Source organism: Thunnus maccoyii, chromosome 11 (genome assembly GCF_910596095.1).
Source record: "Thunnus maccoyii chromosome 11, fThuMac1.1, whole genome shotgun sequence".
NCBI lineage: Eukaryota > Metazoa > Chordata > Actinopteri > Scombriformes > Scombridae > Thunnus > Thunnus maccoyii.
In genome coordinates this window covers 26,785,749-26,802,006 of record NC_056543.1, presented here as the reverse complement: position 1 = coordinate 26,802,006, position 16,258 = coordinate 26,785,749, and the positions used below count along the sequence as shown (strand labels likewise).

The window sequence follows — 16,258 nt, the reverse complement described above, 5'->3', positions numbered from 1 at the left end:
AGGATTTTAAACTCTGGAAAGTTATCACAGTGTTCATGTTAAGTAATCCACCAAGAACTGTCATTTGTGCTTGCTATCTATGGTAACATGGGACACTTAAAGTACCTGTATTTCACTCTGGCAATGTTATTTTACTTATCAGTTATTGTTGCCAACAGAGTCCTTATTGTCATTATATGGACTGAAATCTGCATGAAGGACCGGCTGAGACCACCAACAATTCAGTCTTAAAAGGTTTGAGTTGAAGGTGGCAGGGTGAGATCCACGCTGAGACAGTCAGGTTGTCTGCTGGGAAGGATAGATAGAGTTGGGTATCATCAGCATAGCAGTGGAGAAAAACCATGTGAGCGTGTAACCGGACCAATGCTGTTACTCTATCTTAGGTACTAGCATAACATCCCCAAATCTCCGACCAAACTGTTGGCAGTTGAGTTTCAATGTGACTAATGTAGGTGTCATGTTTTGACATGGAAGAAGACTGGTAAAGTTTTGACTATTTTTCTAACCTAACTTACTTGCATGAAGGAGCAAGTTAGGATTTTAAAGCAGTTGCTAGTATATTTTCATTGTTGTTTATTACTGAACTCTGATCATTTTTAGGCTACTACTGTCATGGATCAGGGCAGTTTACTGCTGGACCGGCTGATAGCAGTACAATCTGACTTTTGTTGAGAATGCATTTTTATTCTGATGGTCTACCAGGCCAACCTGTGTAGTACTTGGAGAGAGAGGGAGAAAGAGAGAGGGAGAGAGAAAGATAGAGGGAGAGAGAGAGAGAGAGAGCATGCCTTGAGATGATTTTGATCTTAGCTGAGAGAGAGAGAAATGTCTACAATATTAAAACATGTCGTCAGACTGACGTTCAGACTGTTGTGCATAGAAACATTTATTTGTAAGTTAAGAGTTTTTGCTCACCCCTGTACTATACCTTGACACATCTGATATGTGGTATGGGCGTCATCTCGCGTTTCTATATCATGAAAACTAATACAATACAATTCTAAACTAGTACAAAACTAATATATTAAAATTGCCTGAATAACTGAGGTTAACCTACATAGCCATACTCCAACCAAAATACCATGTTTTTTTCAGTGTTCAGAGCAATACTTTCAACATGACAATTTTTTCATTTTTTCATTTTTTTCAGATTGACAAAAAATGGTGCTGATAGGACTCCACTGCGGAGGGCTTTAACCTCTATCTACCTATATCCAATGAAATCTACATTACATGTGTTGTTGTCTGTTAAAACCATAAAAATCCAGTAAACTGAGGAATCCACAAGTTCAGTGCACAAGGTTTAACTCATTATGACGTCAGTAAATGTATTTGGTCATTACATCACTGCACAGATGTAGTTATTCTGGGTTATGGGACAGGAGGGAGGGGAAAGATAAAGCAGCTTTATGACAGTGAACATTGTTCAGAAAGCTGCAAGAGCTCAGCTGCTTCTCCCCTCCTTCTCGCTCTCTCTGACAATGGAGCTCCAGGAAGGAGTTGAACTCTGCTTTCCACAACTCCTCAACACCTCCTGCAGGAAACCGATGCAGCCTCGTGCTGAGACTGTATTCCTTAACATCTTGCTGTCCTCCATTTCTCTGCTCACTGTGTCTCTCAACCTGCTGGTCATCATCTCTATCTCCCACTTCAGGCAGAGATAAACCTAAGCATAATCTAATTTTTTTTTTCTTCTTAATATCAGGCAGTTAATTTTACAAGAGTTGCTTTTGGGACCTTGGAGATATTGTTAAGGCTTTTCATAAAAAAATATAGTATTTTAAAATGCTTTTATCACTAATAATAATTTACTTGTCTTGCCTTTTGTATAGTAGTACTGTTATTACTTACTTACTACTTCTACAACTGATGATATAACTCCTCTATTACTCTAACATTATACATATAAAGTTTAAGCTGTTATTATGACATTTTAATACATCCTAGTGTAGTGTTGTTTATTAACTATTTATACTCATACTATTGCAAATAAAATATTTTTTGTGACTTCTACAACTGCTACATTTCATAATATATTCAGTGATGTTATTCTCTCTCTCCAGGCAGCTCCACACCCCCACCAACCTACTGCTTCTCTCTCTGGCTGTGTCAGACTTCCTCGTTGGCCTCCTGCTGATGCCTGTTCAGATCCTCCTTATAGGGGGCTGCTGGTTTTTGGGGACCTTCATATGTGGTCTTTTTTATTATGCCTCTTTTATCCTTACATCTGCCTCAGTAGGAAACATGGTCCTCATATCAGTTGACCGATATGTGGCCATTTGTGACCCTCTGTGTTATCCCACAAAAGTCACTCTGACAAAAGTCAAAATCTGTGTTTGTCTGTGTTGGGCCTGTTCTGTGCTCTACAACGGACTGATACTGAATGACTTTCTGAAACATCCAGATAGATATAATTCCTGCTATGGAGAGTGTGTGGTTGTAATTGACTTCATAACAGGAGCTGTTGATGTCACGTTGACCTTTGTTGGCCCCATTGCTGTCATAATAGTTCTTTATATGAGAGTATTTGTGGTGGCTGTGTCTCAGGTTCGAGCCATGAGGTCCCACATTGCAGCTGTCACACTTCAGGGTTCAGTGAGTGTAACTGCAAGGACGTCTGAGAGAAAAGCTGCCAGAACTCTTGGTGTTGTCGTACTTGTGTTTTTAATATGTTTCTGTCCATATTTTTATCCCTCTCTCGCAGGCCAGGACATGTCAACCAGTGTTGCATTTTCAATATTTGGGGTCTGGCTGCTCTATTGTAACTCTTGTCTAAATCCAATTATCTATGCTTTTTTCTACCCCTGGTTTAGGAAATCTATTAAACTCACTGTTACTCTAAAGATACTGCAGCCTGACTCCTGTGATGTCAACATACTGTAGAGATATTAGTAGAGTGACTCAAATGAGGGAAGTGTGCGCTCCGTATTCAGTTGTGTTTTAGCGCAGCAGACTCCTTCAGCACATCATCACCAAGTTTTTTTTCAAGAAGATTAATGACAGTGAAATGTTGTTCATGTCTTTGTGTCAATGAATTCAACAACTGTACATTAGCTGTATAAAAGCATGATTGTATACATATTTATTTATTCATTTTTTGCTAAAATATCCTGAACCATCATGACTCAGTTATTTATTCTGTGTAAGTGACCTAACCTACCTGACGAATGGTGAAATGTTTTGTCATCACGTTGTTGAATTTGCCTGACTGGTTTTCAAGGATGTTTTAGTACACATTGCAAGGTTCTATAGAGATTAACAAACTATAAGTTGGAACATGTAACATAATTTAAAATGTATTAAACTTTTCCATGATCACTTCATAGGCCCACTTCTGTATTTGTGTACTTATACATCGTCACCTTCCTAAAATAATGGCCCAAGTTATTTTTTGACAAAAATGATTTTTTAGCCTAAATCACCTCCTCATTATGCTGGCCACCTCTGGTAAAATTGCCCACATCCTCAGTTGAACAGATCATGTGATTCTACCCCTGTAGTATAATGGCCTATGTCAAGAGTGTGACTAAATCGTCATATTGCATAGTTTTTTAGTCTTTTTATTCAGTCTTTTGAGTCAGCATTTTAGTCAGCAAAATAGCTAAGTCCATGAAGCTAGCATTTAGCAAAGAGTGGAAAGGCTCCACAATCTGTGGCTGTCACAAGTGATAGACTTTCTGTTAACTCTTTTCTGCCTTTTAAACAATATTTCATCTACAGTTGTCTCATTTTTTCCACATAAATGATCTAATTAAGAAAGATTTGAGTACCGTATTGTAATCTAACAGCTAGAAATTATGTGTATAACTAAAAAATTACAAAGGATCCTCTTTACTTTTGTGATTTTATTTAATGAAAATCTCACTTGAACATAATATTAGTAATCATAACATTGTTTGACCGGTATTATAGTATGCCTGTTGTGCTGGAGACTTTCCAAATGACTTGGGCCATTATTTTAGGAAGGTGTCGACATGAAGGTAATTGTAATGAATATATATTTTTAAAGGCCTGGCATACCCACGGTTGACCCAAACGGATGTTTTAACTTATTTTGCCTGATTAGACCTGGGGATTATTCCAGAAAGCAGGTTTAACATATTCTTAACCTAAAACTGAATTGAGTTGATGAACCCTGAAATAGGAAACTCTGATTTTTCGTTTCCAGAACAGATGATCAGTGTTTGTTCAATCAACTCTAAATACATTCACTGAGTTAAGAGTATGTGAGCGTATGTGGTATATTAGTAGAGTGTGTGTATGCACACTATATCATTTTTTTTATAAATACAGCAGCAGTGACAGAGCCTGGAGTGGGGAAAAGATTGACAAGTTTACACAGTAATGTTTTCTTTAGCGTGGCCATTCGTCATTTATTATTTTCCTTAATGGATGATTAAGTGCTTGAATTTTACTGTTAAACTATATTATACTCTAAAATATTAATTCAGGTGGCAGCAACTGTAGATGAAATACAAAAATATGGATATGGATCACAAAGATAAGACTTTGTATTTTACTTACAGGCCTGTGATTGTAACCTCATAGCTACATCCAGTAATAATGAGTTATGGATTTTCAGTGGAAAAAGCATCAAAGTTATTTTTGAGATCTATTTTGCATATTTGCATTTAATGACTATATTTCAGTGTGTAGTAAGTTTAAACATAACAACTGAAATGATGCTAAAACATGTTACAGTACCAGTCAGAAGTTTAGACTCTTAATGGGAAGGTGTGTTCAGACTTTTGACTAGTACTGTATATGCAGCCTATTTAAAAAATCTCTTTTAAACAACATTTAGTCCAGTTTTAAAATCTTAAAGTCTTGTCTTGACATGAAAACCATGATAAGAATGTACTCACCAAGAGAAATATTAGAAGATTATTAATTGATCAGTGTCTGATGTACCTAAAGCTTCGTGCATAGTTGTTTTTTATTATTATTTATTACAGTGATGTGCAATAAACTCTTCAGTGCAGAGGAACTCTTCTGACAACAGCTGTCTGTTGACAAAAAAAGGACTGGCAAAAATGAAGGAACAATGCATAGCTTTTATTCAGAGATATGGATTAATTTATGCTAAGTAATATTGAAATGTGAGGACAGAGATCACTCTACAAATAGTAACAATTGATTTCACATAAAACAGTAACGGTAGCGGCAAGTAAAGATTTGATCTCCCTCTCCTGATGTAAACCCAATTCATGCACTACGATATGTCCCTGTGTGTGGCCTTTAAATGATTGTGAACAAAAGACGTGTATTTGTTGTCTGTAATAAAAGCTGAGCTTGTGTTTCATATATGATATGATATGATAATTTCATATTAACTAATAGGCAGAAAAGAAACACATAATAATGGCAAACCAATCAGGTGTACATTTGGCCAATTCACCAGTTCACAGAAGAGACACTATTATTTCATTAGTTTAATGAGCACACACACACTGAAAACCTGAGGAGAAGAGGAAAGGAAAAATGACGGCCCATATTTAGTGCTAATTTAAAGACAGAACGCTGAATTGGAATAAAAAAATGACCCATGTAATCATAGCCATTACATCTCCTACTCATGATTGGCCTGGATGCCATGACAACATCTACAGACAAAACACTGAACTAAGATCATTGACTTGATGATGCTGCTTCACACCTATAAAGCTTGTCTATGGAACTGTTACCTGTAGCAAAGTCAGACTTCTGCCAGGTTCAGAGGCTACGTGAACAAACAGTAGTAGTAGGATTTCACTTCTTTTTGTCATTCTTTACTCAAAATGTCAACTTGTCAAATACATCCGTACATATTTGAGCCTGAATCCGATCTGAAATCTGTGGGTGGACAAGGTGAACAACCCATGGAACAAACTTAGCAACAACTTTAGCAATAAAATCTACAGAGTGGACGGCTGTTTGTGGGCATGCGTGAATAATCTGTTGGTTTGAGGGAGAACTAGATGTAACTTTGCAAATGGAGTATGAGAGCAGGCTGAAGCCTAGGTTTTGACTTGAGGCAGCATTCTTACAAACGTTCATTATTTTGGCACTTTTGAGGGGGGCACAGTTTCGCAATGTATATGCAGGGCTGCCAATTTTTGACTTCAGCTTGGAGTGAGATTTGTTCCCAACAATGAAGATAATGTTTAAATTACTGTGTGATTATGTTTATGTTTCAATGATTATTAGCATATATTAAGTATATTAATCACAAGACTAATGACTTGTTGAGAATTCACGACATGAATATCAATGTCGTTACATTAATGATGTTAGAATGGAATGTTTTATAGAGACCAAGATTAATCTAGTGTTTAATATACATACACATAGACAGTATACAATTAAAGGACAGTAAAGAACAGGTTTTCCACTTGATTCTATATGTCTTTGCACAAAAACTAATTAATACATTCACCTTCCATAAAGAGCATCTCAGTTTAAAGACAAAGTTTAAACACCCTAGTCTGTCTTTACAATATTTTAGCATCACGGGAGCCAGTCTTCAGTATCTGAAGCGTAAAAATGAGTTTAATAGATTTTCTGAACCAAGGGTAGAAAAAGGTATAGATCACAGGGTTCAGACAGGAGTTGAAATGTGCCAGCCAGATATCAAAAGCTGCATATGAAGCATTGACTGTAGTGTCTTCACCTGCCAGAGCTGGGTAGTAGTATGGGCAGAAACAAATCAGAAACACAACTACAACAATACCAAGAGTCCTGGCTGCCTTCATCTCAGTTTTCTTCACAGTTACAGCCCCTGAGCACTGAGCTGAAACAGCTGCAATGTGAGACCGAATGGCACGAGCCTGAGACACAGCCACCACAAATACTCTGGTATACAGAATTATGATGACAGTAATGGGAATAATAAAGGTGAAAACAAGGTCAACAACTCCTGCAATGTAGTTGATGACAACCACACACTCTCCCAAGCAGGAATTGGACCTTCCTGGTTGTTCCAGGTGATCATTTAAAAGGAGAATCCGATAGAAGACAGAACAAATCCAACACAAACACACACAGATTTCTGCTCTTCTCTTAGTGACTTTGGTGGGGTAATGCAGAGGGTCACAAATGGCTATGTAACGGTCAAGTGACAAGAGCACCATATTGGCTACCGAGGTAGAGGTAATGATGTAGTCTACAACATAATACAGAGTGCACACAATATCACCAAGAAACCAGCAGGCTTCTATGTAGATGATTTCAACAGGCATCAGCAGGAGACCCACAAGGAGATCTGAGACAGCCAGAGAGAGGAGGAGGAGGTTGGTGGGGGTGTGGAGCTGCCTGGAGAGGGAGAGTACAATCAATATATTGTAATCATACAGACATAACAAACAATCTGTAAATAGAATAATGCAGCAATATAATAATTACTTCACAGTAAATCACTGTCACAAACAAAACAAAGCAGTAGACATAACATTTATATACCACATCAAAACAATGTATTCTCCTAGGTCAAGCTATTTATGTAAATTATAACATTTCAGCTTATGTTGGAGAGTTTATATCATTTAGTTTATATTATATATGCCTGAAGTGGGAGATGGAGAAGATGACCAGCAGGTTAAGAGCAACAGTGACCAGAGAAATGGAGGACAGCAGAACATATATCAGCATGGCCTCAGTGTGAGGATGTGTGGGTTTCTTGCAGGAAGAGTTCAGGTGTGGAAAGCAGAGTCCAGCTCCCTCCAGGGTCTCCATCATCATTGAGGAGAAGCTCCAGAGCCCTTGCAGCTTATTGGCCGAAGCTCTCTATCACACAGCTCTTTTATCACTCTCCTCCCTTTGCCTCCCCCTAACTATAGCTCATGTTTTCTCTTACATGGAGCCTGATGGCCCTCCTCCCTCAATCTATTCATCATACTTTTTTTTCCCATCTTGTCTTGGTACCTGCTCTTTTTTTCTCTTTCTGTTTGCATCTAACATTTCCATTACATCCTGATAATATTTTAAAATCTTGTGATAACAGTTTCAGCAGTTAGGTCTGAAAGCAATATCAGTTTCTTGGCCACATGGTCAAAGAAATCCACAAAAAGCTAAACATCACAAACATATTTGACGTATTATGGCCTTGTGGCTAACATGTTAGCAAACAGTCGCCTATTTACACATCCACCAGACATGGAGCAACATCAGCATTAATTATGAGTTATGTCTCTAGTCACCTGATGTATGTGTAAGTCCATTATTCACTCTCATTTTGCTTTGGTTTGGTCTCCACCAACTTCTGAAAGACTGTATACTGTATACTTGTATATGGCTCTTTAGCAGCTCAATGCTCATGTTCACCAGTTACATCATTCATTTGCTGAAAACTGCTGTGTGGTGCAGCTGCAACAGCACTGATTGGAGCAATGAGACTATGCTATAAAGCAGTGGTGGGACCAAGTCATTTTTTGGCAAGTCTCAAGTAAGTCTCAAGTCTTCACACTCAAGTGCCAAGTCAAGACTGACAAGTCCCAAGTCAAATCCCAGGTCCTAAACTACACCAAATGTAATGCCATTTTAACAACAGAGTAATTATTTATTAAACCTTAAATCAGTTCTTTACTTTCTCCTTGTATTTCTTTCAACACCATTACATTGTGCAATTCTTCCTCACTTCTGTCTCCTCTCTCCTAATTCCTTCACTCATTCTGAAAATGTAAAAAGCCTTCATTTTAAAAGTCTGAGTGAGCATACTCATTCATTTTCAAAAAAAAGAAAAAGAGATAAACCTGATCCAAAAGAGATACAAGGATAATTGGACTCAGCAGCAACAGCAGCAGCATAACACAATATGAAGCTGCTGTGGTCAAGAATAGCGTGCAGCAACTTCATAATAATGTCCTGAGAGTGAATGTAAAGTCTAAACATGGAATACTCTAAAGAAAAAATCTATTTCTTGGATCTCACTATTTATAAAGATGATGACAATGGTTTACATACCACTTTATTTCGCAAAAAAACAGAAATTCTCTACTTCATTATCATTCCTTCCACCCTCCACATCAAAAAAAAGAATATCCCTTATGGACAGTTTCAAAGAGGCAGGCGGATTTGTGACTCTGACTCTGACTTTGAGAAGCAGGCCAAAAGCCTATCAGAGCGACTCAAGGAAAGGTCTTATAAGCTACATATTATTTCCACTGCTTTAGAAAAAGTCTGATATATAAACCGCAGCAATCTATTGCGCAAGTCTGACAAACAAGAGAGGAATTCCTCCAATTAATTTTTTGTCACGCGTTGTAACACTAAATCTCAGAAAATTAAACATACCATTCATTCTAATTGGGCTATCTTAAAAAGTGACCCTAATCTGAGAGTTTTTCCCAGAACCACCAGTTATATCCTACAAACAAGCTTCTACTATAAAAGAAAAATTGGTTACAGTTATCTACCAGCACATAAAGAGGACATGTGGTTAAAGAGGCCCTCGGGTACTTTCAAGTTTTATTAACACATGCAAGCACTGTTCAAATGTGATTCAAACAAAGACATTTACTGATCTGAAAACAGGACAAAAGTACAATCAGAGAGACATTATAAACTGTAACACTACTTTTGTTGTATACCGTCTCACATGCCCATGTAACTGTTTTTGTATAGGACGCACCAAAAGATGCCTTAAGGACAGACTTTCAGAACACAAATATGTGATCAGAACCCAGAATGTGGACTACCCCATGGCCAAACACTTCAAAGAGGTACATAATAGTAATGATTCCTTGTTGAGGATAGAGGGTTTAGAATTACTAAAGATGTCCATCAGGGGTGGTGATCGTTTACGCAGACTTCTCAAAAGGGAAACTTCTTAGATTTTCAAACTTGATGCAATGGTATATCCTGGTTTAAATGAGGAGATTGATTACACAACTTTTCTATAAATGTAGAGTATCATTCATGTGTATGGTTACATAATTTAAGTAATTGATTATTTTTGGAAATGTATTGATTTGATGTATACAATCTTAATGTTGTTTTGGTCATTTCTTTCTCATTTTTGTGCAGGATATTTCTTGAGTACTTGAAGAGGCGTGCCATTTTAAACATGGCTTCTCATTGTGATCCATTTCCTGTCAAACACCTGCATTCATAATCAGGATTGGGTGACACCCCCTGCCAAGTTTATAAAATGTTTGCCTGTTGTTTGTTCACCCCTGTACCCTGATGAAGACCTTTATGATCGAAACCGGTCGTTTTTTAAATTGTAAGTAGCCATGTTGAATAAAGGCTTTTTCACTTAATCCCAGAGTTTTTCCATTCCTGCTCCACGCATGAGTGCCTGAAGTTTGTTTTTTCCTCCCAGTTTAGTACTGTGCCAGAAAGTCCCACCAACTTTTCCAGTCTGTCTAGTCATATGTTGTGGTCAACCGTGTCAAATGCGGCACTGAGATCCAGTAATACTAATACTGTAATTCTGCCACTGTCAGTGTTTTAACATGACCTTAGTGAACAGGATTGTAACATAATGATGTGTGATTTTAGAAGAAGATTGCAGTGTGCACGCACATCCAAACCAAAGAGGAGGACAGGTGTTGGGCAGAAAGCGATCAAATCATAAAATGAACAAATAAACAGCCCATCCACTGCAGTGTGTGAGCTGTTTATTTGTTTATTTCATGATTTTAGAAGACCACTTCACTGTAGATCTGTTGTCAGTTTATTTTATTTTATCATACATACACACATACAGCCAGTGAAACCATTAGAATCTGTTAGTGAAAGCACCAAACTGGACACCTGTTAACAAAAACAAAAAGTGTGTGGAGAATTCTGACTTCAGACTGCTGTTGCTGGATGCTTTTCTTTTTTTCAATTAACTGGTTCCTCCAGAACTTGCAGATCTTTTCATCATCAACATTCTCTCCTTTAAAAATGTACATATTTTATGGATGTGACTGTACTAACTGAGAAGCATGTATGGGATTAAATAGTAAATGATTTACATTATATGTACCATTACAGTCACCACAAGATGCTCATCTTCCAGCTCCTGAATTGTTGTCCGTTTCTAAAAACACTGTGGAAAAAAAAAAGCTTTTAAAAAGATTTGTATAAATACTTAAACAGCCTTTTCACTCATTCTACAGTTTCTGGCTACAGTATGTTGGCCTCACAGGAGTCAGGCTGCAGTATCTGAAGAGTAACAATGAGTTTAATAGCTTTTTTAAACCAGGGGTAGAAAAAGGCATATATGACAGGGTTTAGACAAGAGTTAAAATACATGAGAAAAATCATGAAGGCCTCAGTTGTAGAACCGACCAAGATGTCCTGGCCTGTGAGAGACACACAGTAATATGGAGAGAAACACATCAGAAATACAACTATAACAACACCAAGAGTCCTGGCTGCTTTAATCTCAGATTTCAGAACAGTTATTTTCACTGAATGCTGGAGTGAAACAGCTGCAATGCCAGACCTCATAGCACGAGCCTGAGACACAGCCACCACAAATACTCTCATATACAGAACTATGATGACAGAAATGGGAATGATGAAGGTCAAAACAAGGTCAACAGCCCCTGTAATATTTACCACACATTCTCCATAGCAGGAATTATACCTGCCTGGTTGCTTCAGGTTATCATATAAAAGGATAATGCTATAGAAAACGGAACAAATCCAACACAGGCAAATACATATTATAACTATTTTTTTAGTGACTTTTGTGGGGTAATGCAGAGGGTCACAAATAGCCACATAGCGGTCGACTGATATGAGCACCATGTTTCCTACGGAGGCAGAGATTATTATGATAGGTAAAAAATAATACAGAGCACACATGATGTCACCCAGGATCCAGCAGGTCTCTGTCAAGAGGATTTCAACGGGCATCACCAGAAGGCCCACAAGAAAGTCTGAGACAGCCAGAGAGAGGAGGAGGAGGTTGGTGGAAGTGTGGAGCTGCCTGCAATGAGAGAACATCATCACTGTGAATATCAGCAATATCAGTAGTAGTTTTGCAAAAAGCAGTATTGATGAAAAATCACAGTATAACTTAATAGTAGACCAGCAACCAGTATGTAAAGACCTCAGGGCTAGCACATCTATGTGCAAGTCTGAAGCCACTTTATCCTGTAAATCAAACCACAATATATCGATATATTTGCTCAAGGTATGACGATTATCTGCCTCAAGTGGGAGATGGAGATGATGACCAGCAGGTTGAGAGCTGCAGTGAGCAGAGAGATGAAGGACAACAAAATGTAAATAAGCACAGTATTAGTGTTAGGGGGTTCTGGCTTCCTGCAGGAGGAGTTGAGTTGTGGAAAGCAGAGCTCAACTCTCTCCACAGTCTCAGCCATTAGAAAGATAGAAAGAGGAGAAGCTGCTGAGCTCTGGCAGCTTTCTGAACAATCTCTTGCTTACACAGTTCTTTTATCTTCTTGCTCCCCTCCTACTTGTCTATATCTCTTGGACATGGACCTCCCTCCTCTCTTTTTCTGTATGTCATAGGGCCCTATTTTCATAGTGCACAAGCAGCACTCCAGCCTTTCTGACCTTGAAATGTCTTGCTGCTGCTCTCTTGTCCAGAAACTGTATCCTCACTCCTTCTCTCCCAGAGTATCCCCTGGGAGGAGAACCTATCTCCTCTTAGAAGGATTGATATATCTTCCTGATGCCCGAAAACGGAGGAGGAACTTGGCAAAACTGGAGAGAATAACCCAGTCTCAGTGTTTTGTCCATCCACTCCAATAATGTGCAGCTCTGACACCATTCTGCGTAAAACTGTGTCAGAGGACGGGCTGTCAGCCAGGAAGCTGTGATATTCCGATTTGGCCCCCTCCACCACCAGACCTTTCATAAATGGAAGACTGGCCCATGGGGGGCCAATATTGAAAGGTCTGAGCTGACGAAGCGGTCTGTAAATGGGCTGTGGCTCAGGAGGTAGAGTGGGTTGTCCACTAATCGGAAAATTGGCGGTTCGATTCACATGCCGATGTGTCCTTGGGCAAGACACTTAACCCCAAATTGCTCCTGATGGCTGTGCCATCAGTGTATGAATGTGTGTGAATGGGTGAATGTGATTCATAGTGTAAAAAGCGCTTTGAGTGGTTGGAAGACTAGAAAAGCGCTTTACAAGTACAGTCCATTTACCATTTACCATCACCATCAGCTGCCTCAACACAGCGTTAGATGTCGTGTCAGTGCATCTGTCACCCTCTGTATTTCCCACAGAAATAACCGGAGGGGAGCGAGGCAGACTTCGTGTCTCCTCTCCACGGTCTGTGTGTGGGCCCAGGGCATTACTCTCTAAGGACGAAGTAATGCCACCAGCCACGCTATCGTAAAACCGAGTGGTGAGCTGTGTATGCCGGTCCTGTGCAGGGCAGCGAAAACAGCAGGGGACAGTGCTGACACTAAGCAGACATGAGGCATCCTCACCCCGGTGAATGTGTGGGCATGAGGCGATATTCCTGTGAGGATATAACACTGCTCGCTGCCTCACTGTTACCCAGGAGGTGAGCCATGCTGGCTAGTCCAATAAATAACAGTGCCAGCAAGCGCAGTGAGAGTCAGATGTGCTTTTGAGTGTTGCTGTGTTGGGCGGGATGTGTTTCTTTCTAACCAAATCGCACCTAACATAGCACTTATGGATGCACTCAGTGCTGAGCTTTTTTCAGCTAGCACAGACTGCAGCTGAATGAGACCACCCGCTGTCTGCTTCTCTTACATAGGGAAGAGAGGCAGAGGCGCCAGCTGAGCAAGTGTTTTCTGTATTATGCAGCCTCTGTGATCAGCTGGATGAAGCAGCCTGAGCCACTATCATGGGAGGTGGCTGAGATGGCGGGGACTGATGGTGCTCTGCCCTGCCTGCCAGCGCTGCCACGTCTCCTCTCTAGCTAGAAGAAGGGGCAAGCAGCAGATGACGGCTCAGCTGTGCCTTCTCCTCTTCCAGCTTCTTGAAGTGCTGAGTCACAAAGGAAATTGACCCAAAGAGCCCATAGCAGCACCCATAACCAGGTTATTAATCTGACTGATGGTGCAGCCCAGAAAATGTTTTCCCATGAAGGCCACAGGGAAAAACATTTTCTGCTATGATAGTGTATTAGCCGCAATGATGCCCAACACACCCAGATTGTTAGCTGCCGCGGCAAGGTGCACGGCCATATATTTTATCAAAATATTCTAGTGTGTCCCCATTCTGCACCAGAGGAGGCTTCCTGCTCAACATCCAGCCAGCCGAGGAATCAGGAGGGCTGCCAGGGCCTCTTGGAGGGGTGGGGGGGGGCTGCACTCTCAGGACGGAAACACCAGTCCTGCCACTGGTGACTTTGTTTTCAGTAGCGAAACAAAGACGGGTTGAGCAACACGAGCTGGGCCGTAAAATCCTTCCCGATGCCAGCTGACCAGTTGGAACAGCATGGGGGGACAGAGAGAGCCCAACACGCTCTGCTGCCATGACCGTAACCTTCGGGAAATCATGGCGAACTGAAGTTGGCACCGGGTGACGAAGGTCAGCGAAGTTGCAGAGACAGAAGAGAAGTTGTCATCATCTACCATTGGTGAAGCCTCGTGGAGATTCTCAGCTGAGACATCCAACGGTGGTGGTGGTGGTGGCAGCAGCTGCAACAGTGACGGAGGGCTGGATGAATTCATCTTCACCATGGAGATCAATCTCAAGCTCTGGTTTGCTCTTGTTGCAGTAAAGTGAGACGTCACACAGCCGAAAATGTTCCCACTGTTGCTGCTGTTGAGTTGAAGGAAGTGCTCAGCAATGCAGGCAGGGCAGTGGCTGCATCATGCCGCTCTCTGCGTGGTCCCATCTGAGGCACTTGAAGGACAAGATATGCCTGTCAGTGGCGGTGGTGAGACTGGGGTGCGACGGGCACAAACAAACTTGGAGCACCAACTCCATCCACGGGTAGGTAAGATCAGTGAGCTGATTTTACCGTCACTGAAGTGAGAAGGATAAGAGAGCAGCAGCAAGACACTGCCCTATATACTGTGAGACACGTAATTGGTAGGGGTGTCCTGACTGGCTGGTTACATACATGCAAATATCAGTGGGCGATTGCGTGCGTGTGACTGGAGAAGAGTATTACCCACGGAGTCCAGTAGAGGGCGGAGCCTGTGTGAGATAGAACTCCCTATTCTGCCTTTTTATGTGGGACAAGTGTGATTACCGTGGTTCATTAATGTACATTGTAGCCTCCTTCCCAACTGTCTTTTTAGCACAGGTGTCGTCTCGTGTTTTATTCCTTAAATGCATCACAGTGCAAATGCTGCTGTCACATCAGTTACCAAACAATGTGACAATTTATGATGTGAATTGCAGAATTATGGCTGAAATAGCATTAGTCTGAAGCAATAATGTAAATGAGTTCACCAAATTTTTTTCATTATGTATTTTTTTTGTCATTATAATAGTCATCTGCATTTGGCTGCAGATTTGTGCTGCTGTGTGTTCACATTGCGGCACTCTGTATCTCCAGACAATATGATTTCCTGAGGAAGCGTAAACTGAATATATTTAGGTTGTGGACTGTTGGTCGAGACAAAACAAGACATTTGAGGATATCATCTTGAGTTCTGGGAAACAGTGATCAACGTTTTTTCACTATTTTCTGATATTTAATGGACCAAACATCTAATCGATTAATTGAGAAAATAATCAACAGATTAATCAATAATGAAATTAATTGTTAGTTGCAGCCCTACTTTAAAGGACGCCAATAGCATTTTCATTTGGCCTTATATGGTTGACTCAGTACTAACATGTTATAACACATCTCCTTTACCACATTAAAGGCCTCATGTCAGTGACACTACCATGTCTCTTTACAGTATGTTGGTCTCACAGGAGTCAGGCTGCAGTATTTGAAGTGTAACAATGAGTTTAACTGATTTTCTGAACCAAGGGTAGAAAAAGGCATAGACTATGAGGTTTAGACAGGAGTTAAAATAAAACAAACAACACAAAGGTTACAGCAAGCTTCGCAAATTTCACATATTTACGTAATACGCTTTGCGTCAATTCACGTCTTGACATTGACTTTGTATGAAATCTCATTGTGCAAAAAATTTGCTCCTGAACTGTTTAGACACAGTTTAGTGTAGTAGTGAATTTAGTTTATTAACTACTATACAAGTCCAAGCAATTTCTAGTTAGTATCTTTCTGTGTTTTATGATGCAAATTACAGCTAAAACTAAATTGGAAAATGGTATATAGAGATATGAAAATAAAACAAAGACAAATATGCTGCAGACTCTGGCTCCAAATGATATCACACAAGCAAAATGGCAGCTCTCTGAAAAGGAGAT

The 16,258-nt window shown here is 40.0% G+C and overlaps 3 protein-coding genes and 1 long non-coding RNA gene across 4 annotated transcripts; 2 read left to right on the top strand and 2 right to left on the bottom strand.

Moving 5' to 3' along the window:
* Window positions 1-1,481: 1,481 nt before the first annotated feature.
* Window positions 1,482-3,203, top strand: LOC121907126 (trace amine-associated receptor 13c-like). The gene is made up of 2 exons (XM_042426509.1): window positions 1,482-1,654; window positions 2,064-3,203. The coding sequence occupies exons 1-2, from the start codon at window positions 1,482-1,484 to the stop codon at window positions 2,881-2,883; spliced, it is 993 nt and encodes a 330-aa protein (XP_042282443.1). The 3' UTR covers window positions 2,884-3,203.
* A 3,267-nt stretch (window positions 3,204-6,470) lies between these two features.
* LOC121907125 (trace amine-associated receptor 13c-like) lies at window positions 6,471-8,300 on the bottom strand. The gene is made up of 2 exons (XM_042426508.1): window positions 7,541-8,300; window positions 6,471-7,290 (listed from the first exon to the last, which is right to left on the bottom strand). The coding sequence occupies exons 1-2, from the start codon at window positions 7,714-7,716 to the stop codon at window positions 6,471-6,473; spliced, it is 996 nt and encodes a 331-aa protein (XP_042282442.1). The 5' UTR covers window positions 7,717-8,300.
* Window positions 8,301-8,648: 348 nt separating this feature from the next.
* On the top strand, window positions 8,649-10,235 carry LOC121907389. The gene is made up of 2 exons (XR_006098858.1): window positions 8,649-9,695; window positions 10,000-10,235. It is a non-coding gene; the product is annotated as an uncharacterized LOC121907389 (long non-coding RNA).
* An 853-nt stretch (window positions 10,236-11,088) lies between these two features.
* Window positions 11,089-12,349, bottom strand: LOC121907354 (trace amine-associated receptor 6-like). The gene is made up of 2 exons (XM_042426870.1): window positions 12,124-12,349; window positions 11,089-11,899 (listed from the first exon to the last, which is right to left on the bottom strand). Exons 1-2 carry the CDS (start codon window positions 12,294-12,296, stop codon window positions 11,089-11,091), a joined length of 984 nt encoding a protein of 327 aa, XP_042282804.1. The 5' UTR covers window positions 12,297-12,349.
* Window positions 12,350-16,258: the final 3,909 nt, after the last annotated feature.

Coding starts and splice junctions, on each gene's coding strand:
- LOC121907126 (XM_042426509.1), top strand. CDS start 1,482: ATGGAGCTCCAGGAAGGAGTTGAACTCTGCTTTCCACAACTCCTCAAC. Junction 1,655..2,063: donor ATCTCTATCTCCCACTTCAG/GCAGAGATAAAC, acceptor CTCTCTCTCCAG/GCAGCTCCACACCCCCACCA.
- LOC121907125 (XM_042426508.1), bottom strand. CDS start 7,716: ATGATGATGGAGACCCTGGAGGGAGCTGGACTCTGCTTTCCACACCTG. Junction 7,291..7,540: donor TTCTCCATCTCCCACTTCAG/GCATATATAATA, acceptor CTCCCTCTCCAG/GCAGCTCCACACCCCCACCA.
- LOC121907354 (XM_042426870.1), bottom strand. CDS start 12,296: ATGGCTGAGACTGTGGAGAGAGTTGAGCTCTGCTTTCCACAACTCAAC. Junction 11,900..12,123: donor ATCTCCATCTCCCACTTGAG/GCAGATAATCGT, acceptor CTCTCATTGCAG/GCAGCTCCACACTTCCACCA.